Source organism: Ursus americanus, chromosome 24 (assembly GCF_024610735.1).
Source record: "Ursus americanus isolate L20-20 chromosome 24, mUrsAme1.1.p, whole genome shotgun sequence".
In the NCBI taxonomy this organism is placed as follows: domain Eukaryota; kingdom Metazoa; phylum Chordata; class Mammalia; order Carnivora; family Ursidae; genus Ursus; species Ursus americanus.
Window position 1 is genome coordinate 38,968,108 of NC_142150.1, and position 27,464 is coordinate 38,995,571.

The 27,464-nt window shown below is 41.0% G+C and overlaps 1 protein-coding gene across 1 annotated transcript; it reads left to right on the top strand.

The window, feature by feature from the left end:
- Positions 1-26,864, top strand: LOC123789794 (organic anion transporter 7-like). Its single transcript, XM_045793719.2, has 10 exons — positions 1-683; positions 1,414-1,517; positions 12,272-12,426; positions 12,904-13,072; positions 13,836-13,959; positions 20,619-20,734; positions 21,954-22,168; positions 23,542-23,650; positions 24,114-24,317; positions 26,690-26,864. The coding sequence occupies exons 1-10, from the start codon at positions 282-284 to the stop codon at positions 26,748-26,750; spliced, it is 1,659 nt and encodes a 552-aa protein (XP_045649675.1). The 5' UTR covers positions 1-281; the 3' UTR covers positions 26,751-26,864.
- The last annotated feature ends 600 nt before the right edge of the window (positions 26,865-27,464 follow it).

Below are 27,464 nucleotides of genomic sequence, written 5' to 3' on the forward strand. Positions count from 1 at the left end.
CAAAGTACACCTTTAAACAGTGCTGCTGGTCAACTGCTAGAAACATCTCAGCAAAATACTTCTCTGGGACTTTAAAGAAAACGGCTACCCACCTGATCCCCAAACAATTTGGAGAATCAGCTTCAGTGGTCCTGGTAGAGGTGAAGCGGGGCCCATTGAGGAAGAAGTGGGGTCAGGATCAACACACGCTTGGTGTGACGTAGTGAATGGAGACCCTTCTCCCTTTGAATTGTTCTAAATAGTCATTTCGCCTTTCACTGGGGATCGCCTGTCCAGCCTTGATGGCCTTTGAGGACCTCCTGGAACAAGTTGGAGGCCTGGGAAGATTCCAGATCCTTCAGATGGTTTTCCTTTGTCTCTCCAACCTCTTGGTGTACCCTCATGTTTCACTGGAGAACTTCACGGCAGCCGTCCCTGGTCACCGCTGCTGGGTCCACATCCTCGACAATGACACTGTCTCTGCTAACGGCACTGGGATCCTCCGCCAAGATGCCCTCCTGAGAATCTCCATCCCACTGGACTCACACCTGAAGCCAGAGAAATGCCGTCGCTTCATCCATCCCCAGTGGCAGCTCCTTCACCTGAATGGGACCTTCCCCAACACAAGTGAGCTGGACACGGAGCCCTGTGTGGATGGCTGGGTGTACGACCAAAGCTCTTTTCCCTCCACCATCGTGACTAAGGTAACAGGTCCTGTTTACCTCTTGTGAGTCCACAGTCTGGGTGTTTAGAGGCAGACAAATAATGAACATCCTTCAAGGCTTTAATCACTATATAGGTGGTCATTTTTCATTATTTCAGCAAGTGTTCTCTATGTCTTTATTAAATGCCATTAATCTATGTATTTAATGAGTCCAAGAACTAAAAAGTAGATGTGGCCTTGCAATTATATGGCTTTTATTCTTAGGAAGACCAAAGTTTAAGCAAGTAATTTATGTAATGTGTTAAAAATGTTACGCTCGTGAATTAGAAACATCAGGATATTGATCAAAACTTCCTAGCACAGACTGTGCCCCTGAGCAGCCGTAGATCTGCGGTAAGACTCTGCCATCAGGAAATGTTTAAAGCTTCTCAGATGATTGCATTCTGTGGCCAAGGTTGAGAATCACTTCATACGAAATAAAGCAAGGCATTAATGTAGCCAACAGGTTTAGATGAGTCTTCCTGGAGGAAGTTGTATTTAAGCTGATAGCTGAATGATAAAGGCCAGCTAATGCAAAAAAAAAAAAAAAAAAAAAAAAGAAAGAAAGAAAGAAAAAAAAAGAAAAGAAAACAAAGGAAAGGAAGCTGGAGAGGAAGAAGGGGGCCTGACATAAAGAAACTTCAAGTCATTCAAGTTCTTTCAATCAGGTTTCCACTGAGGGGTTATAAGCCGCTATGCAGTGTTCCTTTGGTGGTTTTCTTCTCTTCCAGTGGGACCTGATATGTGAATCTCAGTCACTGAAATCAATAGCCAAATTCTTATTCATGGCTGGAATGCTGGTGGGAGGCATCATATTTGGCCATTTATCAGACAGGTGAGTGTCTCTGGATCACTGGGGTATTTTGTTGAACTAACACATCATTCTTCCATGAAGACACACTTATTGTCAATTACACTGTCTTGGGGCTTTCTTGGTCCCCAGGGATCTAGAAACACATGGACATCATAGTCAGTGTAGCGAGTGCTGTTTTGTCAGCTGTGAGTGCCATCCATGTACAGGACACAGAAACAGCATCTCCATCAGACATGGGGACATTTTAGGACAGGGTTTAGAGAGGAGGTGACACAGCACGTTGTTTAGGAAGATGGGGAAAAGTTACCTATGGGAACAGAGAGGATGTTTCACGACATAAGATTCAGTGTATTTGAAGACGGAGATACGTTAAACAGTGTTTCAGACTTTGGCCAGGGGACCGTGTTCTGTCCCTCCTGGCCTCTGTGAGCTGAATGCTTATGGATTTCCAGAGCCTGGTCACCATGTCCCTGTTTCCCAAGTGTGATGGGCAGACATTCCTACTAAACTGTTGTGTCCATAGCAACGTGTCGTGATGGTGTATAGAAAACATGTTTCCAGTGACCTTGATTTTTGTTTTCATCAAAACAGGGCTTTGAAGGTAAGTTTTCAACCATGTAATTAATCTAATGACGACTGCTGTCACCATTTGTGGTGTTAGAAATTGGAGTATCTTGTGCCTGACAATACCACTTAGAAATTAGAAAGCCAAATGCCAACACCAGGCCGGTCTCCTCTGGGGGTTATGGAGAATTAAGGTTCCCTTACCGCCTACCAGCACAATGCCATCTGTTATGTCAGCTCAAAACTGTGAACTCTGAAGGTATGACAGTAAATGTAGCTTATAAAAGTGTTCCGAGTCAGAGTGTCCATTTCTAACAGTTCCGTAACACAGAACCACCCACTTACAGAAATAAAAATAAAGCCATATCATATCTCCGTGGCTGATTCATTTTTTGAAAAGGGTGCCAAGATCTTTCAGTTGGTAAAATATAGCCCTTTCCACAAATGACAAAGTGATAACTGGGTATCCACATGCAAAATAATAAAGTTGGATCCTTACCTAAAGCCATAATAAATATTAACAAAAAATGGGTTAATGACTTAAATACAAGAGCTAAAACCATAAAACTCTTAAAAGAAAATGGGAGGGGGGTGAATCTATATAACTTTGCGTTTGGCAATGAATTCTTTGATATGTCACCAAAAGCACAAGTGATGAAAAAATTGATAGATAGATTAGTCTTCATCAAAAATTAAAAACTTTTGTACTTCAAAGCACATTATCAAGAAAGAGAATGATAACTTATGTAATGGGAGAAAATATTTGTAAATTATATATAATCCAAAAAATAGGAAAACAGACCAATGGAATGGGTTTAATATTCAGTATATATGAAGAACCCCCACCCTCAACAACAAACTGACAAAAACCCAATTTTTAAATGAACAAAGGACTTAAATATACATTTCTTTAAAAAAGATGGACAAATGGTGCATGAGAGCACACGAAAAAAATGTTCAACATGATATTGAAAGCAATGTAAGTCAAAGCCACAGTCAAATACACTTCATACCTACTAGAACGGCCATAATACGATAAAAAGATGGGGGCACCTGGGTAGCTCAGTTGGTTAAGCGTCTGCCTTCAGCTTAGTTTATGATCCCAGGGTCCTGGGATTGAGTCCCATGTCGGGCTCTCTGCTCAGTGGGGAATCCACTTCTCACTCTCCCTCTGTGCTCTCTTTTCTCTCTCTCGCTCTCTCAAACAAATAAATAAATAAATAAGTAAAATATTAAAACAACAATAAACAAACAAAAAACAACAACAACAAAAACAAGACAGAAAATAACATGCATTCACAAGGATGTAGAGAAATTGGAAGTCTACTGACAGGAGGGTAAGATGGTGCAATCACTGTGAAAAATACTTTGGAAATTCTTTAAAAAGTTAAATGTAGAGTAACCATATGACCTAGCAATTCCATTGCTAGGTATAAAACCAAAAGAATTGAAAAAGGGACTCAAACAGATAATTATCCAACAATGTCATTACAGCACTATTGACAACAGCCGGAAAGTAGAAACAACCCAAGTATCCATCAATGGATGGAGGGATAAAATAGGATCTGTACATCCAATGGAATGCTTTTCAGCCATAAAAAGAAATAGAGTTTTGGCCCATACTATAATATGGATGAGCCATGAAAATGTTAGGCAGAGTAAAATAAGACAGACAAAAGAGGACAGATATTGTATTCATTTGTATGAAATATCTAGTTGACCTAATTTGTTGGTATATAGTTGCTCACAATATGTTCTTAACGTTGTTTGTATTTCTTTGGTGTTGGTCGTGATCTCTCCTCTTTCATTCATGATTTTGTTAATTTGGGTCCTTTCTCTTTTCTTTTTGATAAGTCTGGCTAGAGGCTTATCGATCTTATTAATTCAGAGAACCAGCTTCTAGTTTCATTGGTCTGTTCTAGTGGTCTTATGGTTTCTATTTCATTGATGTCTGCTCAATCTTTATTATTTCTCTTCTCCCGCTGGGTTTAGGCTTTATTTTCTATTTTTTCTCCAACTCCTTTGGGTGTAGGGTTAGGTTGCATATTTGAGACCTTTCTTGTTTCTTGAGAAAGGCTTGTAGTGTTAGATACTTCCATCTTAGGACCACCTTTGCTGTATCCCAAACATTTTAAACAGTTGTGTTTTTCATTTTAATTTGTTTCCATGAATTTAAAAAAATTCTTCTTTAATTTCCTGGTTGACCCATTCGTTCTTTAGCAAGATGCTCTTTAACCTCCAAGTGTTTGAGTTCTTTCCAAATGTCCTCTTGTGATTGAGTTCAAGTTTCAAAGCATTGTGGTCTGAAAGTATGCAGGGAATAATCCCAATCTTTTGGTACCGGTTGAGACCTGATTTGTGACCCAGTATGTGATCTAGTCTGGGGAATGTTTCATGTGCACTTGAGAAGAACGTGTATTCTGTTGCTTTGGGATGGAATGTTCTGTATATATCTGTGAAGTCTGTCTGGTCTGGTGTGTCATTCAAAGCCCTTGTTTCCTTATTCATCTTCTGCTTAGATAATCTGTCCTTTGCTGTGAGTGGAGTATTAAAGTCCCCTACTATTTTTGTATTATTATCAATGTATTTCTTTAATTTGGTTATTAATTGGTTTATATAATTGGCTGCTCCCAATTTAGGAGCATAAATATTTATAATTGTTAGAGCTTGTTGGATAAACCCTTTAGTGTGAGATAGAGTCCCAATTCATCCCTTACTACAGTCTTTGGTTTAAAATCTAATTTGTCTGAGATGAAGATTTGTACCTCAGCTTTCTTTTGATGTCCATTGGCATGATAAATGGATTTCCACCCCCTCACTTTCAATCTGGAGGTGCGTTTAGGTCTAAAATGAGTCTCTTGTAGACAGCATATGGCTGGGTCTTGCTCTTTTATCCAATCTGATATCCTGTGTCTTTTGATTGGAGCATTTAGTGCATTTACATTCAGAGTAACTATCGAAAGATATGAATTTAGTGCCATTGTATTACGTGTAAAGTCTCTGTTTCTGTAGATTGTTTCTGTTTCTGGTCTATGTTACTTTGGGGCTCTCTTCGCTTACAGGATCCCCTTTAATATTTCTTGTGGGTCTGTTTAGTTTCTTCTTTCTTTTTTCTATTTTTTTATTTTTATTGATTTTATTGATTTGGCAGGCATTCTCTCTACCTCTTGGACTTGAATGCCTGTTTCCTTCCCCAGATTAGGGAAGTTCTTAGCTATGATTTGCTCAACTATACCTTCTCCTCCTCTCTTCTTCCTCTGGGACCCCAATAATTCTAATATTGTTTCGCTTTATGGTATTGCTGGTTTCTCAAAGCCTCCCCTCATGGTCCATTAGTTGTTTTTCTGTATTTTCCTCAGCTTCATTCCTTTCCATTATCTAGTCTTCTATGTCACTGACTCTCTCTTCTGCCTCATTTACCCTAGCTGTTAGAGCATCCAATTTAGACTGCATCTCAGTTAAATCACTTTAAATTTTGGCCTGATTAGATATTACTTCTGCACTAAGAGATTCCCTAAAGTCTTTTATGCTTTTTTCATATCCTGATAGTAACTTTATAATTGTTATCCTGAATTCCAGCTCTGACATTTTACTTATATCCATATCAATTACATCTGTGGCAGAGAGTATTACCTCTGCTTCTTTCTTTTGTTGTGAATTCCTCCTAGTCATTTTGCCCAGAGAAGAATGGATCGATGAGAGAACAAAATCAAAAATATCAACCACAACCCAAGGGAAATATACACTAGACAAATCCGAAGAGATCAGAAACAAGCAAACAAACAAAGGGGAAAAAGAGAGAATATAATCTCCCAGGTGGACAAAACAGGGTTATCCACTTGGTCCTGGGTGTATTTTGGTCTGTTTGTTAGAAGACCCTAAACCCCAAAATTGTAAAGAAAGCAAAATTTATATATATATATACAAAAATAAAATTGAATACAGTGAAAGGAAGCCAAAAATGAAAAATATATCTATAATATGTAAATGTAAAAATGAAAGTAAAAAAAGACTTAAAAACAAAGAGTTGATAAAATAAGAAAGTAGTTGAAAAGGCAGCTTTCTTCATAATTGCCAAACCTTGGAAGCAACCAACATTTCCTTCAGTAGGTGAACGCATAAGTAAACCGTAATACATCCAGACAATGGAATATTGTTCAGTGCTAAAAATAAATGAACAATCTAGCTATGAAAAGGCATGGGGCGCAGCTGGGGTGCCTGGGTGGCACAGCGGTTAAGCGTCTGCCTTCGGCTCAGGGCGTGATCCCAGCATTCTGGGATCGAGCCCCACATCAGGCTCTTCTGCTAGGAGCCTGCTTCTTCCTCTCCCACTCCCCCTGCTTGTGTTCCCTCTCTCGCTGGCTGTCTCTATCTCTGTCGAATAAATAAATAAAATCTTAAAAAAAAAAAAAAAAAAAAGAAAAGGCATGGGGGAATCTTGGATGCATACCACGCAAAAGCCAATCGGAAAAAGCTACACACTGCATGATTCCAACTATATGATATTCTGGAAAAGGAAAAACTGTACAGACAGTAAAAAGATGAGTGGTGGGCAGGGAGAGAGAAATTAATAGGCACATCACAGAGATTTTAGGGCAGTGAAACTACTCTGCAGGATACTGTAATGGTGGGTACATGTCATTATACATTTGTCAAAAACCATAGAATGTACAACACCAAGAATGTACCCCAATGTAAACTATGGACTTTGGGGGATAATGATGCATCACTGTAGGCTCCATTGTATCAAATGTCTCACTTGGTGCAGGATATTGATAGGTAGGGATGCTGTGCGTACATGGGAGCAGGATATATGGGAAATCTCTGTACTTTCTGCTCAATGTTGCAGCCAACTTAAAACTGCTCTAAAAATAGTCTATCTGAAAAAAAGAAATACAAAAAGTAGTTTAAAAAAGACAGACAAATAAGAAAACGTGGGTTACAACTTCTAAAATGCTAATTACCTGGCTCTTTACAGGAACTACGTCCCACCTCCTGGTGTAACAGTGCTCTGAGGCTCTTTTTTCACTTTCTTAAACCATTATTTCTTTCTGTTCTTCATCTTCTGCAGCCTCTATTGATCTATCTTCAAGTAGTCTCTCTCTTGTGTCCACAGGATTGTTAAGTCCATCCAGTAAATTTTCGTATTAGAAACTGCTTTTTCAGCTCTTGAATTTCAATAACTTTAGCTTACCTGTGTTGCCGTCTCTCTGAGAAGGCCCATTTCTAAGCTTTGAATTTCATACGTTAAAATCATAGTTGATTTCTCTCTTTGAGGATAGTTATAGTACCACTTGAAAATCCTTGCTGCTTAGTCCCAAACTTTGTCTACTTTTGGCAGAAGAGCCAAAAGATTTCCATTCTCTAGGAAATGGAGTTCCATTTTCTTGGTCCTTCACATAGCGGGATATTACGAATTATATCTTGAATATTATAAATATGAAGTTGTGAAGATTCCATTTTCCGTTATTACTCATCAGTCATACTGATTCCTTCATTTTAGCAGATAATTTTCAAGCCTCGGACTGAACTAAAATCTATTTTGGGGCTTTTTTTTGAGATTTTATTTATTTATTTGTTTATTTATTTATTTATTTATTTGAGAGAAGTGGGGGGAGAGGAAGAGGGAGAAGCAGGCTCCCTGCTGAACAAGGAGCCTGATGCGGGACTTGATCCGAGGACCCTGAGATCGTGACCTGAACCGAAGGCAGACGCTTAACCGACTGAGCCACCCGGGGGCCCCTGGAATCTATTTCTTATGCAGAAACTCCAAGCTCAGTTCAGATCTTTGTCTATATTGACCTGCTTTCTGCAGATGCATGCTCCAGGGGCTATTTAGGGGATGCGTGGTAGACACAGTTTAAGGATGCTCTCTTTGTCACTTTCCCTTGCTGGGACCCTCACTCTCTTCGATGTTCCCAGCTTCCCACCATCTGTAACCTGGTTCCACAGATCACAAGATATATGCCACTCCCTTCACTTACCGTGTGAATTGCACCTCACTTCAGGATAATAGCTGTGGAAATAGGATCTTCCTTGTATTGGTGTCCATCTGCCCTCTTCGGAGAGAGAAAACACTCCCCGCCACAATCTATCTTCACTCTCAACTGAGCTCAGCTAGTTGCTTTTTGTGTTCTGTACATGTGTCTTTGCTGATGGAGCGAAAGGCAAGCAGTAGGGTTTAAGACCTTACTCCTGGAACCTGAAATGTACCCATCTGAGCCTTTTAAGATGATTATTATGATAGGATCTTTTAAACCTCATTCCTGATGCTTCATTGATGATTAAGTGGGAGGGAGAGCCAGAGTGGTGGTAGGAAAAGCATCTAAGAGGCTATCAAAATAATCCTTAGGAAAAATGATGGGAGTATCTGTATCTTCATCCAGAGCAAATGGATACACACTGATACCATTTAGGGAGATGAAGGAAAATAGGAAATGAAGCACATACAGTAATAACCCAGAAGTGCCTGTTAGTCAGGCAGCAGGAGATCTCAAGTAGAGGAAAACAGTGTTGAGTATGGACCTGCTTGAAAACAATCTGTCCCAAATATAACCCCCTAGCCAAGATTACGCTCAGCTAACAAATACCCAAGCTGCCTTCTTCCCATGACCCTCCCATTAAAGGGTAATACATGGGCAAGCAAGGAGATGCTAAATATTTATTTATTTATTTAGTTGGGGGGGAAGGGCAGGCGGAGAGGGAAATAGAGAATCTCAAGCAGACTCCCCGATGAGCACGGAGACTGCCACAGGGCTTGATCTCGAGAACCTGAAATCATGAGCTGAGCCAAAATCAAGAGTCGAACACTTAACCAACTGAGCCAGCCAGGCACCCCTAGAAACTACTTGTATTTTTTATACATGCATGCTAAAAAAAAAATGGAAGTGATGTGTCACGTGATTTGTGGCTGCCATTCAGATGGTTCAACAGAAAAGAGTTCGTGTGTGGTGTGTGTGTGTGTGTGTGTGTGTGTGTGTATTCACAAAGGCAAAGAAATAAAGCAAATATAGCAAAATGCTATCTAGTGGTGCATCTGCTTGAGATTTATAGCAGTGTCCGTTATAGTATTCATTTAAACTTTCATATTTGACAACTTTCAAAATAGAGCTAAGAACAAGTCCACTCAAGTGGGAGCCACATACATCAGAAATATGTGTTTTAAATAAAACTGGTAAAAGTCCATATGTAATTTTGTAACCTCTTTTTATACATATGTTTACAGTTCTACATGATGTTTTCTTTTCCAATTAAAAAAAATTTTTTTTAGACAGAGTCTCGGGAGGAGGGGCAGAGGAAGAGGGAGAAAAAGAATCTTAAGCAGACTCCACACCCAGCGGAGAGCCTGACTTGGGGCTCAATCTCACGACTCTGAGACCATGAACTGAGCCAAAATCAAGAGTGGGACACTTAACTGCCTAAGCCATCCAGGCACCCCTCAAATAAAATACTTTTTATTTTTATTCTCAAAATAAATTTGAGAAACCTATACCAAAAAAGAAAACATATGAAGCTTCTCCAGTTATCTTTATCAAACACAATTATTCAAACATTCTCGTGTTGGCCAAGGTAGCTAGTTACAGTAAGAATCCCAGACACAAAATTGGGATTTTAATAAAATCATGATTTTCACTGTCCTCACAGTGTGGTGTGGGTCATGTGGCCCCCATCCTCTGAGTTGTGGCTCAGAGAACCAGAATCTTCCATTGTGTGACTTTTTCATCTGCACTTTTTTTTGTTTCCAGCCATGTTGTCAGAGAGAATGAGCAGGACCCAAGTGGACCTTGTATGGACAGGTCTGGAAGTGGCCTTGGTCACTTCTGTCCTCAATTCATGGTCAGAATGCAGATGTATGACTCTGACTTAAATATAAGGCTGGGAAGAGTCATCTTCCTCTGCATCTGGAAAAAGAAAAAAAAGCAATGGTGAACATACAGCCAAATTGCACAATTAATAATTAATGAAACAATAGTCTTAATATTTTGCACAGCACAAATTTCTCTTCCTTTGACTATAAACCACAGATGGTTGAACTATACTCATTTCATGAGACAGCATCCTCATTAGTTTGGCCACTAATTCCTTTCATGTATGTATGTATCTGTTTCATTTTTTCCTTATGCCCCAATCCCAATTCCTTCTTCCCTATAGGGGTCATTATAACGCACTAGCTATATTTCTTTAAATTCATATGTGTTTTTTCAAAATAAATGACATTGGTTTACATATATTTTAATTCACATATGTATGTAAATGTGTTATTATCTCATTCTTTTTCTTTGGTACACCCAATGCAATGTTTTTTGAGGTGCATATACGTTCCTATGTGTACTTCTAGTTCATTCTTCTAATTGCTACACGGTGTCCACAGTGAAGATCCATGACAAAGCTCTTCATCCATTTTTTGGTGATGGACAACCAGATTGTTGCCAAATGCCTGTGGCTCTAAATATCACTACATTTTAAAGATTTTTATTTTGTTTATTTATTTGAGGGAGAGAGAGAGCACCAGCAGGGGGTGAGGGAAAAGCAGACTCCCTGCTGAGCAGGGAGCCCGATGGTGGGCCTCGATCCCAGGACCCCAAGATCATGATCTGGAGCTGAAGGCAGACGCTTAACTGACTGAGCCACCCAGGCGCCCCCGAGATACCAGTGCATGATGCCTCTTACAGCTGCCTTTCATTGTGATGGACCAGACTCCCCAATAATTGTTATTATGTCATGTCATTAATCATAGCATTTCTTTACCTAGATTTTATTCCATTTTGAGTGGAAATACAAATGTGTCTAATATAAATACTCAGAATATAAAAGATTTAACACTGCATTATAATGGAAATATTCTGCAAGCATAGCAAGGATTGCAGGGTTTTTGTCCAATCCCACTGTTTGTCTACTACTGGTCAAACAGAATCGGCACAGGTGTCTCATCCTCATTGTCCAGAGAAAGGTCCTCTCTTCCAGAAAACTGTGAAACACAGAATTCTCCTTCCTTTTCAAAAATACCGTCTCACTGGGGTGCCTGGGTGGCTCAGCTGGTTAAGCATCTGCCTTTGGCTCAGGTCATGATCCCGGGGTCCTAGACTCGAGCCCCATGTCAGGCTCCCTGATCAGCAGGGAGTCTGCTTCTCCTTTCTCCTCCACCTGCCACTTCCCCTGCTTGCTCTCTCTCTCTCTCTCTCAAATAAATAAATAAAATCTTTCAAAAAATAAAATAAAAATACCCTCTCCTTCTCTGTTTCTTTATGCTCATCTTACCGAATCCTCTCCTCTGAGAACTCACTCAAAGTTCTCCGAGTTGTGGCTCCGTTCTTATTTTAGGGAAGTGTGTTGTTCCAGGCCTATAAAGCCAGACATCGCAGAGAGGGGCTCTAATGTAACCCATCAGCAACTTTGCTGTATTGTTCCTTGGGTGTTCCTTTCATATCACTTATCCAGGACCCACATGGTCCCAGAGTCCCAAGTACAGAGTTAGAGCTTATCTTAGTCAGCTCAGGCTACCACAATGAAACACCGGAGACCAGATGGCTTAAACAACAGAAGTTTCTTTTCTCAAGTTCTGGAAGCTGGGAGGTCCACGATCTAGGTGCAGAGAGATTTGGTGTCTGGTGAGAGCTGTCTTCCTGGCTTCAAGGCAGCTGTCTTTTTGTGATAGCCTCACATGGCAGAAAGAGGAGAGCAATTGCTCTTCGTAAAAGGGCACTAACCCCATCATAAGGACCCCACCCTCATGACCTCATCAAAACCAAATTAGCTCCCTCGAAGCCCATCTCCAAATACCATTTCACTGGGTATTAGATCTTCAATATATGAATTGGGGTGGGGGCAGGGGATGCAGCTCAGCCCATAGCAGCTCCCTCGTGTTCTAGACACTGCACAGACTCTGCTGTGTTAAGTGCCTGTGTTAGTACAACGGACCTTTGTGATGTGTTCAAATTTCCAGGATTGCAACCCGTCTCATACGGCTTCCGTTGGTCTCAAAGATCTGGTGACAGGCTGGGGAAGAAGTATTGACATACTTGGTACCTATTTACAAACAGGAGGGTTGCTTCTGGGAAGATCTCCTGTTGACTAGCTGTCGATTCTTTCAAATGTCAAGGTCAAAGTTCCCTCATTGAAACATGCACTCACTTTCCCAGTGTGCCTTCTTTTTGTTTATTTTCCTATCAGGTTGTTCTTACCCCCCCATCTAACCTGTTCTCGTTCCTCAGGTTTGGGAGGAAGTTCATTCTCCGTTGGTGTTTCCTCCAGCTGGCCGTTGCTGACACCTGCACTGTCCTTGCTCCGACCTTCGTCATTTACTGCGTGCTACGTTTCTTGGCTGGCTGCTCTGCCATGAACATCATAACCAACACTATTATGCTGAGTAAGTAAGCGCTTTGCATCTTTGACATTTTCCAAGCCGTGACTTTGACTTTGAGATTCCAACTTTTTTAAAAAGTTTTTTATAATAATTTTTTATTATATTATGTTAGTCACCGTACAGTACATCCCTAGTTTTTGATGTAATGTTCCATGATTCATTACTTGTGTATAACACCCAGTGCACCATGCAATATGTGCCCTCCTTACTACCCATCACGGGTCTATCCCATTCCCGCAGCCCCCTCCCCTCTGTAGCCCTCAGTTTGTTTCTCAGAGTCCATAGTCTCTCATGGTTCATTCCCCCTTCTGTTTACCCCCCCTTTCTTCTTCCCTTTCTTCTCCTACCAATCTTCCTACTTCTTATGTTCCATAAATGAGTGAAACCCTATGATAATTGTCTTTCTCTGCTTGACTTATTTTGCTTAGCATTATGAGATTCCAACTTTGACGTCAAAATCCTGTTTGTGTTTTCTTTCAGCTGTGGAATGGACCGTGCCCCGATTCCAAGCCTTGGGAATAACAGTGGCAATCTGTACTTCTTGCATAGGACAGATCATCCTGGGAGGACTGGCTTTTGCCATTCGAGACTGGCACACCCTTCAGCTGGTGGTTTCTGTACCATTATTTGCCTCTTTTCTTTTGTCAAGGTATAAGCTTTCTTTTTATCTTTTATCTTTCCTTTATCTTAGCGGATCCTGGGATGCAAGGTCCATGGAGTCAGGTCCTAAGAATTCTGTTTGGTTCTTAGTGAAGAACTTGAACACATGCTCTCCTAATAAGTGTCCTATGTACAACTCAAGAAGCTGAACAGGTAGGGTTGCCAGATAATATCAAGGACACTCAGTTAAGTTTGAATTTCAGGTAAACAACAGTTTTTGGTGTATATTATTCCAAATATTGCATGGCACATAGCTACACTAAAAATTATTCGTAGTTTATAGGAAATTTCTATTTATCTGAGAGTTCTGTATTTTTATTTACTAGCCTGATAGAATACAGGGTGTCTCATTCAAGTAAAATTTCAAAGAAACAACAAATACTTTTTCAGTGGGAGAAGGTCCAAAATATCGCACGGGACATAGTTATGCTCAAGAATTACTCCTATTCACTGCTTATTTAAATTCAGATTTAACTGGGCACATTATTTTTATTTGCCAAACCTGGAAATATTCCCCAGCATAAGACTGAAGGGGCAATGTGACTCCTGCTTTATATCGCCAGTAGTGGAAATGTACCTCATGGGGAGAGGTCATCCTGCAGTTTTCTAGTTAGGGTACGAGAGATCAGAAGTTTGTATTTTCTGGTATATCAGAACAAGAGGTAGGTATTAGATGGGAGGGGAGAGGCATTTCAGGACAAAGAATATGGACTCATGAGAGATTTGGCTGCACCTCTGTCTTCTTTGATCAGGTGGCTGGTGGAGTCTGCTCGATGGCTGGTTACCACCAACAAATTCGAGGAGGGCTTAAAGGTCCTGAGAAAAGCTGCACACAGGAATGGAAGGAAGAATGCGGGAGAAGCCCTCACCATGGAGGTGAACAGGAATGGGAGTGGGTTATGGGATGTAGGGAACCTGTGACCTGACATAGGCATTCGTTGGTGTCCATAAGGTGAATAAAGGGTGGGGACACGAGTCTGGCTATGGGTCTTCTTACTTCATTGTTCTGGTTGTCAATGGCTGTCCACATTGTCTGAGTTAATATAAAGGGAGGATATCCTGTTGCTGGGAACTGAACACAGATATTTTTACTCAACAGGAGCAGATAGCTCTTAGGGTTTACGATTGTAAAGATTGTGTATGGACTCCGGGAAACAAACTGAGGGTTTCAGAGGGGAGGGGGTGGAGGAGGGGCTAGCCCAGTGATGGGTATTAAGGAGGGCACGTATTGCAGGAGCACTGGGTGTTACACGTAAACAATGAGTCATGGAACACTACATCAAAAAAAAAAATTGTGTATGTGTTAGAGGAAGTAATCCAAACAAAGCCATTTCTTTCCATTCATATCCTGATGGCCTTTTTCAAGTATAGTAAGACCAGTAGAAGGGAGGCTTAGGGACTGTGCCGAATAGAGTGTGTTAACTTGGTCATACAGTCTTCCGTTAATGGTATTTACGCGTGACTCCCGAGGCCCCTTCTGTTCTCTCCAGGAAATACTGTATTGGCCACAAGAGTCCAAATCTCTGCTTTGTGGAGTTTACATTCTACTTATTACAAGTTCCAAGAGCATGACTGAGTGGAAATGCCTCTCCCCAACCCCCCCGCCCGGGGTCTGGAAGGCAGATACTGCTGTGGATCATTAAGTAAAGCATTCATCATGTCATGAACATATACATTATTTATCAAAAAATTATAATGTGTCAGTCATGGTGCTTGACCGTGCATGGCAGTATGGGTCAGAATTCCACGTTTCAAGGAACTTTAGTATTAATAAGAGAAAAATCAAGACATCTTAAAATTAACACATGAGCTCTATCTTCTTAAATTTTTTTTTAAAGTTTATTTATTTATTTATTTATTTATTTATTTATTTATTTATTCGACAGAGATAGAGACAGCCAGCGAGAGAGGGAACACAAGCAGGGGGAGTGGGAGAGGAAGAAGCAGGCTCCCAGCGGAGGAGCCTGATGTGGGGCTCGATCCCATAACGCCGGGATCACGCCCTGAGCTGAAGGCAGACGCTTAACTGCTGTGCCACCCAGGCGCCCCTATCTTCTTAAATTTTTAACTGTACGATACAGTATCATTAACTCTAAGTACAATGATCTCTAAAACTTTTTCATCTTGCATGACTAAAACTCTATACCCATTGAACAGCAATCTCCCATATTCCTTCTCCCTGGTCCCTGGTAACCACCATTCAATTTATTGTTTTATTATTTTATATACTTCATATAAATGGAATCATGCAATATTTGTCCTTCTGTGACTGCCTTATTTCATATAACAAAATGTCCTCAAGATTCATCTGTTGTAACATCTAGCAGGATTTCCTCTGTTTATGGATGAATCATATCCTGTTGTATGTATATGCCGCATTTTCTTTATGCATTCATCCACTGATGGACATTTAGTTTGTGTCCATGGTTTGGCTATTGTGAATCGTGTTGCAGTGAACACGTGGGTGCAAATATCTCAAGATCCTGTTTATAATTCTTTGGGGTTTAACTTTTCTGTTTGCGATGATAGGGAGATGGAAAGGATTCTCATAGAGACAAGGAAAAATCATCTCCCTTGTTTAATTGAAAAAGGAGAGGATTAGGGTCTAGACAGTCAAGGAGGAGCAATAAAACATCTCCGGAAACATGTTCAATGGCACATCTGAAGGATTTTTCTTGAAACAACTTGATGCAAGTGATGAATCATGGAATTCTACCATTGAAACTAATAATACAGTATACGTTAACTAACTTGAATTTAAATAAAATCTAAAAAATTTTTATTGAGGTATGATTAACATACAAAGAGCTGTACATATTTAATATAGACAAGTTGATGTATCTGATAAGTACCCATCCAAACGTCAGCACCACAACCTACGCTATAAAACGTATCCATCATCTCCTAAAACTTCTCCTGCCCTCTTTATTCATTATTTTTGTGATAACACTCAATAGAAAACCCACTAATAGCAAATTTTCAATATATAGTACAGTATTCTAACTATAGACACCATGATATACAGTAGATCCCTAGGACTGATTGACCTCATATAACTGAAACCTCATACTCTTTGACAAATATGTCTCCATTTCCCACACCCCCCAGCATCTGGCAGATACCATTCTGTTCTCTGCTTGTTTCAGGTCTTACATCTTAGTCTTTAACCCTTTGTGAGTTGATTTTTGTGTACAGCATAAGATAAGTTCCCGGTTTCATTCTTTTACATGTCAATATCTAGTTTTCCAAAACACCACTCATGGAAGACACTATCCTGTCCCCACTGTGACTTCTTGGCACCACTGTCCAAGATCAAGTGACTGTGTGTGCTGCGTTTATTGCTATTCTGCTCCATTGGGCTATGTCTGTTTTTATACCAGTACCATCCTGTAGCTTTGTAATATATTTTGCCATCAAAACATGTGATGCCTCCAGCTTTGTTCCTGTTCAAAAATTCTTTGATTGTAAGGGTCTTCTGTGTTTCCATAAGAACTTTAGGATTGCTTTTTCTTTCTTTTTAAAATTTATTTATTTAAATTTTTTTATAATAATATTTTTTATTATATTATGTTAGTCACCATACAGTACATCCCTAGTTTTTGATGTAAAGTTCCATGATTCATTACTTGCATATAACACCCAGTGCACCATGCAATACGTGCCCTCCTTGATACCCATCACCAGCCTATCCCATTCTCCCACCCCCCGCCCCTCTGAAGCCCTCAGTTTGTTTCCCAGAGTCCATAGTCTCTCATGGTCTTTTTTAAATTTAAATTCAATTAGGCAACATATAGTACATCATTAGTTTCAGATGTAGTCAATAATTTATCAGTTGCGTATAACAACCAGTGCTTGCTTTTTCTTTCTTTTATTGAGGACTATTTGACACACAACATTACATTAGTTTCAGGTATACAACATAGTGAATCAACAACTCTATACGTTATGCTATGTTCACGAGTGTAGCTACTGTCTCCACACGATGCTAGTACACCACCATTGACTATATTCCCCATGTTGTACTTTCTACTTCATGACTTATTCATTCCATAACTGGGAACCTATACCTCCCACTCCCCTTCTTCCATTTTGCCCATCCCCCCACCTCTCACTCCTCTGACAACCACCAGTTTTTTCTCTGTATTTATTGATCTGTTTCTCTTTTTGTTTGGTTATTTAGATTTCACATGTCAGTGAAAGTGTATGGTATTTGTCTTTGTCTGACTTATTTCACTTAGCACAATATCCTCTAGGTTCATCCAGATTGCCACAAATGGCAAGATCTCGTTCTTTTTTGATGGCTGAGTAATATCCCGTTATGGATATACATTATATACATACATATATTATACACACACCACATCTTCTTTATCCATTCATCTATCAGTGGATATTATGTTGCTTCCATATCGTGGCTATTGTAAATAATGCTGCAATAAATATAGGGGAGCGTATCCTTTTGAATTAGTGTTTTTTGTTTTCTTTGGATAAATATCTAGTAGTAGAATTACTGGATCCTATGGTATTTCTACTTTTAATTTTTTAAAAAAGATTTATTTATTTATTTATTTATTTATTTGAGAGAGAGAGAGAGAGAGGGTGCACGTGAGCGAGAGCAGGGGCAGAGGGAGAGGGAGGGAAATCCTCAAGCAGACTCCCTGCTGAACATGGAGCCAAATGTGGGGCTTAATCCCAGGACCCTAAAATCATGCTCTGAACTGAAATCAAGAGTCAGACGCTCTACTGACTGAGTCACCCAGGTGCCCTTCTATTTTTAATTTGTGAGGAACCTGTATGCTGTTTTCTGCACCAATTTACATTCCCACTAACAGTGTTATATCCTCTCATTGAACCCCTTTTACCATTAGGTAATGCTCTTCTCTGTCCCTTGCTACAGTCTTTGTTTTTAAGTCTATTTTGTCTGATCTAAGTATTGCTACCCCAGCTTTTTTTTTTTCCCTTCCATTTGCGTGGAATATTTTTCCATCCTTTCACTTTCAGTCTGCACGCTTCTTGAGGTCTGAAGTGAGTCTCTTGTAAGCAGCATACGGATGGGCCTTTTTTTTTTTTTTCTTGATCCATTCTGCCCCCACGTCTTCTGATTGGAGCATTTAGTTCATTCACATTTAAAGTAATTATTGATAGATACGTACTTACTGCCATTTTGTTCATTGTTTTCTGGTTGTTTTGTAGTCCTTCTCTGTTCCTTTCTCCTTCTTTGGTTCTCTTTCCTTGTAATAGAGGACTTTTTTTAAATGTGCTTGGCTTTCTTTCTCTTTATTTTTTGTGTATCTAGTACAGGGTTTTGGTGTATGGTTTTCGTGGGGTTCGTGTATAGCCCCTAAAGATACAGTAGTCTGTATTAAGGTGATGATCACCTACGTTTGAACACATTCTAAAAGAATTTCATTTTTATTTACCTCTCCCCATTTTATGTACATATTGCCGTATTTTCCATCTAATTACTGTGCGAGCCCCCATAACTGATTCTTTACATATAATTGATTTTACTACCTTTTTTTTTTTTTTTAAAGATTTTATTTATTTATTCGACAGAGATAGAGACAGCCAGCGAGAGAGGGAACACAAGCAGGGGGAGTGGGAGAGGAAGAAGCAGGCTCATAGCAGAGGAGCCTGATGTGGGGCTCGATCCCATAACGCTGGGATCACGCCCTGAGCCGAAGGCAGACGCTTAACCGCTGTGCCACCCAGGCGCCCCTGATTTTACTACTTTTATCTTTTAACCTTCATACTAGCTTTGTAAGTGATCACTCTACTGCCTTTACTGTATGTTTGGTTTTACTCATGAAATTTTTTTCCTTCCAGAATTTTCTCACCTCTATGGCCTTTCCTTTTCCACTTAAAGAAGTCCCTTTAACATTTCTCACAAGGCCAGTTTAATGGTGATGAACTTAAAAAAAAAAAAGATTAATTACTTTTAGAGAGAGAGTGCGTGCACATGTGCAGGGGAGGGCAGAAGGAGAGGAAGGGAGAATCTTAAGCAGACTCTGCACTGAGCACAGAGCCTCACACAGGGCTCGATCTCATGACCCTGAGATCATGACCTGAGCTGAAACCAAGAGTCAGACACTTCACTGACTGTGCCACCCAGGTGCCTCTCGTGCTGACGAACTTTTAAAGCTTTGTTTGTCTGGGAAACTTGAATATAGGCCTCCTCTTCCTTGAATAATAATTTTAGCAGGTAGGGGGAGCTCCTTGAGTTCCCATAAATGACCTGGTATCACCTCACTAAATTCTTCTGGAAATGCAACTCACATCCCTGCTCACCAAGAATGAATGGCCAGTGTGAAATAACCTCAGCATCTCCCAAATGTTCCCCTGATATTGGATATGATTTGAGGCCAGTCTCATAGGCATGGGAGACCTCCTCTGGCCCGTGTTTAAGGTATCCTTGGAGCCCGTTCTTAGAATACTACCCATAACAATGGCCCCCGGTCATGGGTTTCTGGTGTTAGTTTTAGGAAGGAGATGCTGTCTTGACTCTTCTCTTCCAAAAACATAAGTCCAGCATTTTGCTGCTTGAGCTGGCTCTGCACCTGTAAGACACTCTTGATCTGGTATGTCCTCACTTAGGTGACCTTACATTTCTCTAAAGTCCCTTCCTCATGGAATTTTTCCAGTGGATTCCATGGTGTTGTTTCATTTGTAAAGGTGGGATGAGAATTAAGTCAATATTATTGGAATAATTAATAAGTAGCTGAGGCGTGCTGGATATAACTCCGTCTGCGTATTTACAACCTCATGTATGGCTAGAAAGTCTTCATGAAAAAGGTGCTATTATTTTTCTCTATGTATTTCTTCTCCCCCTCCATCTCCTCCTCCTCCACCTCCCTCCTCCTCCTCCTCCTCCTCCTCCTCCTCCTCCTCCTCCTCCTTCTATGATGGGGAAATTGGGGTTTAGAAATAATCACCATCTGCAAGGTATGCGCTTAGCATGTTGCAGGACCATTAAGTAACTCCAGATTATAACCAACTGGAGTATAAATAATTCTACATCAAGATCCCACCCTGGTTTTATCTTCAGATTGAATTCTAGGCCTCTCCTTCATGGAGGCACAATATGCCAGGATTTCGCTCCAAGAGACTGAATGAAGAACCAAAATAAAGGCTCTCAGGAGATGTCATTTTTCCTGAAATAAACAGTTTCTTTGCAAAGGACGGCCGGCTGGGAACCAAGCTTAGCTGCCGGGTCTCTCTAGCATAAATGGGGCTTTGGACCTGAATCCAAGTAACTCACGTTTGATTCCCTTCCTGATCTGAATATCGAACATACACACCCTTTCTGATGCCCTGCAGCCCACTCAGATCTTGTGTTTAAAAAGTCCTTGCTGCTACATAATTTTCCTGAGGCTCCTTTAACTCCCTAATTCACCTTTCACATGTCAGTGCATTTTTGCTGTCTCGATTTGCTACTAACTATGACAGCAAGTGGTCTAGAGCATCCTCCGTGGGGACCTCCCAGTGCGCACATTGCGTGACAACTCAACAGTTTCTTGTGGTGGTTGTTGTTGAAGGTTTTGAGAGCCGTCATGCAGGAGGAGCTGGAGGCAGCACAGAAAAAACCTTCCGTGCCTGACTTGTTCCGCACACCTGTCCTGCGCAGAAGGATCTGCTTACTGTCCTTCGTGAGGTAGGCTTCACACCGTGTGTGAAGAATATTAAGATCGTGGAGACATGAATCTATTCCTGTCAAAGGATACACCGTGTTGGAGGGACAGATTTGGAGATGCAACATGAGGAAGCCAGAAAGATAATTGTGTTTTTTCGTTACAGAAAGACTGACCCAGAACTAATTGTGCAATGAGTTTTCTTTATTATGTCACCTTACCAGGCTCAGCACCTGGAAATGGAGGCTGTGAACTTCAATCACAGTAGAGATTTTCGCTTAAGTTTCTTCACTTGTTTGTTTCCACTTCAACTGAGATAAAATTACAAGCAGTTGGGGCACCTGGCTGGCTCAGTCAGAAGAGCATGTGACTCCTTTTTTTTTTTTTTTTAAAGATTTTATTTATTTATTTGACAGAGATAGAGACAGCCAGTGAGAGAGGGAACACAAGCAGGGGGAGTGGGAGAGGAAGAAGCAGGCTCACAATGGAGGAGCCTGATGTGGGGCTTGATCCCATAACGCCGGGATCACGCCCTGAGCCGAAGGCAGACGCTTAACCGCTGTGCCACCCAGGCGCCCCAGAAGAGCATGTGACTCTTGATCTCAGGGTTGCGAGTTTGAGCTCCACATTGGGTGTGAAGATCACGTAATTAAATAAATTTTAAAAAAATTGTTTAAGTGCACCAACGTATATAGCTTGATGAATATTTACATATGTAAATATGCAACCATCACCCAAATCAGGATATAGAAAAAACTCTAAAACCCTAGATGGCCTCAGTATATTCTTTTTTTTTTTTTTTTAATATTTTATTTATTTATTTGAGAGAGAGAAATCGAGAGAGAGAGGGAGCACAAACAGGGTAAGGGGCAGAGGGAGAAGCAGACTCCCTGCTGAGCATGGAGCCTGATGCGGGGCTCGATCCAGGGACTCCAGGATCATGACCTGAGCTGAAGGCAGATGCTTAACTGACTGAGCCCCCCAGGCGCCCCCCTCATTATGTATTCTTAAGAACAATACCCCCCACCCACCAAAAAAGGTAACCATTATGACCTCCATCATTATGCAATATTTAATGACAGTTTTTAAATCATCACCAGGTAGAATATTCTACAAAACAGATCATGCCTTTTGTACTTGAACACCAACCACTGGCCGCCTGTCTGACGATATTTATGATTGTCGTTTATAGCGGCTAGGGTCTAAATGTAATGACATCTATCCTTCTTTTGTTCGCTGCAGATTTGCAATCTACATGCCCTTTTATGGCCTGCTTCTCCACCTCCAGCAGATTGGGAACAATGTTTTCTTGTTCCAGTTTCTCTTTAACATGGTCAACCTCCCCGCCAATTATGTTGCACTTCTGGCACTGAATCATATGGGCCGTCGAGTAAGCCAGATGATTTTCGTGTCCTTACTTGCAATCTCCATTCTGACCGCCACATTTCTCCCTGAAGGTGAGAAAAGAGCACAGGTTGAAAAAAAGGAAATGTCTCAGGGACTCGGGGACTGGACTCACACAAGGAAAGTGAGAATATGGTTCTAATGATTCCCCGACACTGATCTGAAGATTTAGGACAGATTTTACCACTAAGCAGCTGGGAAAGAGTCTAAGCTCAGTAAAAGCTTGTTCAGCTCTAGGGCTTTCCTCATCACATCTGAGAAGTACCTCGTGCCGTTTCTTCCTAAAAGTTTCTCTAGGAGAGCAATTGATCACTTGCCCTTTTGGCTTTGCCTAACCACACTTGTAAATGACAGTATTGTGTCCGATATATGTTAATTGCATCTCACCTGAGAACACAATACCGTCGTTTCCTCGGTCCATTTGCTTTCTTATTACTACACCTTCAGTGACAATTTACTCCTGATGTCTACATATATTCACTTGTGTGTCTTGTATTAGGTCACCGTAACTGCAATCGTGGTTTAGGGAAGACTTTTTGATTTCAAGAAAATAAAACTATCTTGTCTTCAAGCAGAGAAGTATGCAATAGGAACAAGGAGTGAAGCAGTTAAAGCCTCTCTCAGAGTCAGTTTTACTAAATTAAATGATCCTATGTAATGAAGAGGTGGTTCCATGCTTTGCTTAACTCCCAGCATAGCTGTGTCTCTTACAGCATCCCAGACTGGTAGCTCTGCCCTCATCTCGGATGTCAGAAAGGGTGCATGTTTCCTCCTTTACCACAGAGCATACTCCAATGTTGTAACGCTCTCGTGAGATTTTTTTTTTTTTAATTATTGAGTAGAAAACTGACTCTGAGATTTCCTTCAGAGGTTTCCAAAGTCCAACACTTTTTGCCTGATACAGGTCTTTATTCTTAGATCTTCAAATATTACTCTAGATCAAGCTACCGTCCAGCTTACCCATAACCTAAGACAACGGTTTTATTACTCTCTGCCACAGTACTAGCCCCACGTCGATATCGTGTACGCACTCAGGTTTTAAACTTCTCAAGGGCATCAATGAGCTTTACGTCCCCCGGTAACTGTTCACATGGAGTCCTACTTTATACATGAAAGGCAGAGGAGACACTGGACAAAATAAATGAAAGCAAACTCAAGTTTCCCTCTTCGTCTTCGGCAAATCTCTGATGTAGAAGGGAGAGGTAATAAAATGACTCAGGTTTTTTATTCTCTGTTAAGTTGTAACATACAGGTAAGTCACATTTCTTAGCTACTCGTCACTACACTGTTCTCTGCCTCTGTGCACGTTCTCTACAATGTATTTAACACATGCAAACATCTCCAATTCTTCTTTTTCACTTGTAATTTGGCGGCTGGTGATTCCTTTAGCTCTGATTTCCTGAGTCCCACTGGTCTTCCTTTCCAGAAATGCAGACCCTGCGCGTTACTTTGTCCACTGTGGGAGTAGGAGTTTGTTCAGCAGCGATCATGTGTTCTTCTGCCCATGGAAATGAGCTAATCCCTACCATAATCAGGTACAAATCGCATGGAAGCTCTAGGAGGGTCAAAACAGACCTTTCCCAGCTAATTAACACTCACAGTGGGAAGAACACTGAGGAGTGATATCAAAAGCACCAATTATAATAGTATTAATAGGAACAAAAATTAGAGCCAAATTTATTAAAATCTGACTTTGGCAAGGCACTGTGTTATTTTTTAACATATCACCTCACATAATCTACAGAACCACTCAATGGTAGGTGCTAGGGATAAGAGTATTTTTTTTAATAACGGAAGTATGTCTTAATGCACTTGTGCACTTGAAAGAAATTGCCAGCAAATAAGAGAGCACATTTGAAATGTAAGAGTATATATATGGTCAACCTTCATGGATCTAAACACTGTTGTGACATCTCCCATAATCGAAGCAAAATAATAAATCACAAATTACCTGCGTGGATTTAGACCAAATTATTTTTGTATTGTTTGCACTCCAAGGGCAACAGCTGCAGGAATCCTGGGAATCGCTGCTAATACTGGGGCAGCCCTGGCCACCCTCTTGATGATCCTAACCGTGTATTCTCCCCACCTGCCCTGGATCCTGTATGGCGTCTTCCCCATCCTCTCTGGCCTTGCTGTTTTCCTCCTTCCTGAAACCAGGAATCAGCCTCTGCCTGACTTCATCCAGGATGTGGAAAAGGAGTGAGTAAGCCCTCTGATGAAGAAAGCAAGACACCATTCCCCTGGGAAAGATTAATGAATTTTAAAAAATTTTTATTTATTCATTTGAGAGAGAGAGAGAGAGAGAACACCAGCAGGGGGAGAGGCAGAGGGAGAGGGAGAAGCGGACTTCCTGCCCAGCCGGAAACCGGACGTGGGGCTCGCTCCCAGTACTCTGAGATGATGACCGGAGCTGAAGGCAGATGTCCAACCATCTGAGCCACCCAGGCGCCCCCATGATTTTTTTTTTTTTTTTTTTTTTTTGTGAGCTATATGCCCAATGTGGGGCTTGAACTCATGACCCAAGACCAAGTGGCCCTCCCTACGGATGGAGCCAGCCGCTGCCCCTCCCAGGGAAAGATTTAGACCTAAACATAGGCCACGTGGTCAGGGCATGATTTAGCTACAGCCTCACCTCCCCTCCCACCGACCTCAGACTCCCCCGCATCTCTCTAGGTCACACAGACCGGCTCTGCCCAGCCCTCATCAGTAGGTTAGTGAAAAAAATAGGTGCCTTCATGTGACAAACACACCCTGGAGGTATTTCACAGACACATACAGACCCAGACACCAGACTGTCACCCCTCAGATCCCGGCAGCCCCCAGCTGGGGGAGTGTGGGGGAGTGCAGTAAGTTCCCCAGAGCTGCGGAGGACTTCCCTGGTCACTGAAGGATCTGAACGGGATCAGGGAGTCGACAGGAGCCCCTCCCCCAGGTGGCAGTGCGTCTCATCTGCCTTCAGGCGGTCATCATCCCCGGAGTCCTGGAATCTACGCACAATGCAGTCCCCTTGGGCTGCCTCTGAGATCCAGACCGGCTGGTTCCCACTGGGAATGCAACTGCTGAGAAAAGAGGGAAAGGAGGAGTAAATATAGGTTGTTTGGTTTTACACAGAACAAGAAATTGTATTATCTTGAATCCTCGTGCATTCAAACAAATAGCAAGCTTAATCAGGAGGAGGCAGAGGGAAACGTCACCTAGTGAGGTGGATTTCTGGGCAGGTTTAAAGCCTTTAAGGTTGAGGGCATCATTGTTCAGTCTTTTTTCAGATGGAGGGCTTCCCTTTTACTTGACATTTTCACTTTAACAGTCGTTATGTTATGAAGTTCAACAAAGTCTTTCACCTGTAAGGTTAAATGGAAATCCGAGAGTGAGAGAAACAATTTCTCCAGTATATTAAGAGTGTTAGAAAGAGTTTGTTTTCTTGTTCTTTCATATACATGGTAATATCTAACTTTGAAATTTTCTTCTGGACGTCTTAATTTTTGAGTTTTTAAAAATGGTAAGACCATGAATTTTCTTGGTTTGTAGATCAATGGTAGGCGCTAGATGACCAAGATACATGTACAAACAAGATTTCAGATGCTCTCGAAAACATAGTTTGTGATATAGCACACGTGATGCACATTTTTTTTTGGGTTTGCTTAACCTTTTGGGATGCTGAAGAATGCCCAATTTAAAATATAGGTATTTTGGGGCGCCTGGGTGGCTCAGTCGTTAAGCGTCTGCCTTCGGCTCAGGGCGTGATCCCAGAGTCCTGGGATCGAGCCCCACATCAGGCTCTTCCGCTGGGAGCCTGCTTCTTCCCCTCCCACTCCCCTTGCTTGTGTTTCCTCTCTCGCTGGCTGTCTCTCTCTCTGTCAAATAAATAAATAATTTAAAAATATATATATAGGTATTTTGGGGGCATGGAGCCTACTCCAGAAAAAAAGGAAGGAAGGAAGGAAGGAAGGAAGGAAGGAAGGAAGGAAGGACGAAAGAAAAGAAGGGAGGGAGGGAGGAAGGAAAGAAGGAAGGAAGGAAGGAAGGAAGGAAGGAAGGAAGGAAGGAAGGGTGGAAGGGTGCCTGGGTGGCTCAATCAGTTAAACATCTCACTCTTGATCTCAGCTCAGGTCTTGATCTCAGGGTCATGAGTTCAAGCCCCACATTGGGCTCCATGTTGGGCATGGAGCCTACTCGAAAAGAAAGAAAGAAAGAGAGAGAGAGAGAGAGAGAGAGAGAGAGAGAGAAAGAAAGAAAGAAAGAAAGAAAGAAAGAAAGAAAGGAAGAAAGAAAATATAGCCATTTTTAAATGATTAAGAATTGGAAAGGATTTTTAAACTTTTTTGTATCACCTTTGCCTCTTCCAAATCCTTTGGCATCCAGATCCCTTGACCTCCGAACATGAGAGTGAGAGTTCAAACTATGGAAGCTGCCTTCCCAAAACTAACTCAAATCCTTGGGGCAGGGGTCATGGTTTTTATCAAAACTGATGGGTCAAGGATCAGTTTTCTCTAAAGAATGCAGCACGTAGATGCTGACTTGATGTCTTCTCATTTTTGTGCTTGTTTGTTGGTCTCATTGTATTTTACCAGGAGAGAAGGTCTAAGCAAAGCAAAGAAAGAAGATACCTTCATGAAAGTGACACAGTTTTAAGGAGTTCCAGGAACTAACTGCTAATCAGAGAGCAAGACAGAGGAAGGAAAATCAGGATCATCCCCAGATATTGGAAAGATCTGAAAATAAATAAAATAAAAAGATATAATGGAATCATGGATCTTATTCACAATTGCAGTACTAATATATATATAAAATATCTACAATTAATCATAATGAGAAGTTTGAGAAAAGCCATAATACTTGAAAACATTTTTTTATTCTCGAAGTCTCTTTGACATACAATGTTATTAGTTTCAGGTGTACCGCATAGTGACTTGACAATTCTATACATTAAAAGTCCTAATATTTTAAAAGGAATCATAGTAAGATATGTGTAAAATTGTAGACCTCTAGCATGTTTTTGGATAGAAAGGTAGAATAGAATTAAAAAACTTCGATTCTGCCCCAATTAATTGGTAGAGTAATTGATGGAGTTATTACAATGGAAAACCCCATTCTTTTGGGACAACTCGAAAAAGAGTTCCACATGTATCTACAAATTAATAATAGACTAAATGATTCAGAAAAATGAGGTTCATGGAGGGAGGGTGGGGCAGGTTTTTGGGGCAGCATATGCTAGAATGAGAGACAATAGGTCTAAAACATGAAGAGCAGATGTATTTACAAATCCAAATAAGTCCAGAATGATATGGTAGGGGCGCCTGGGTGGCGCAGGCGTTAAGTGTCTGCCTTCGGCTCAGGGCGTGATCC

Excerpts from the sequence above, each read along its gene's own strand:
- LOC123789794 (XM_045793719.2), top strand. The coding sequence starts at position 282 with ATGGCCTTTGAGGACCTCCTGGAACAAGTTGGAGGCCTGGGAAGATTC. Across the intron at positions 1,518-12,271 it reads TTTGGCCATTTATCAGACAG|GTTTGGGAGGAAGTTCATTC; the intron begins GTGAGTGTCTCT and ends CTCGTTCCTCAG. Across the intron at positions 13,073-13,835 it reads GCCTCTTTTCTTTTGTCAAG|GTGGCTGGTGGAGTCTGCTC; the intron begins GTATAAGCTTTC and ends TTCTTTGATCAG.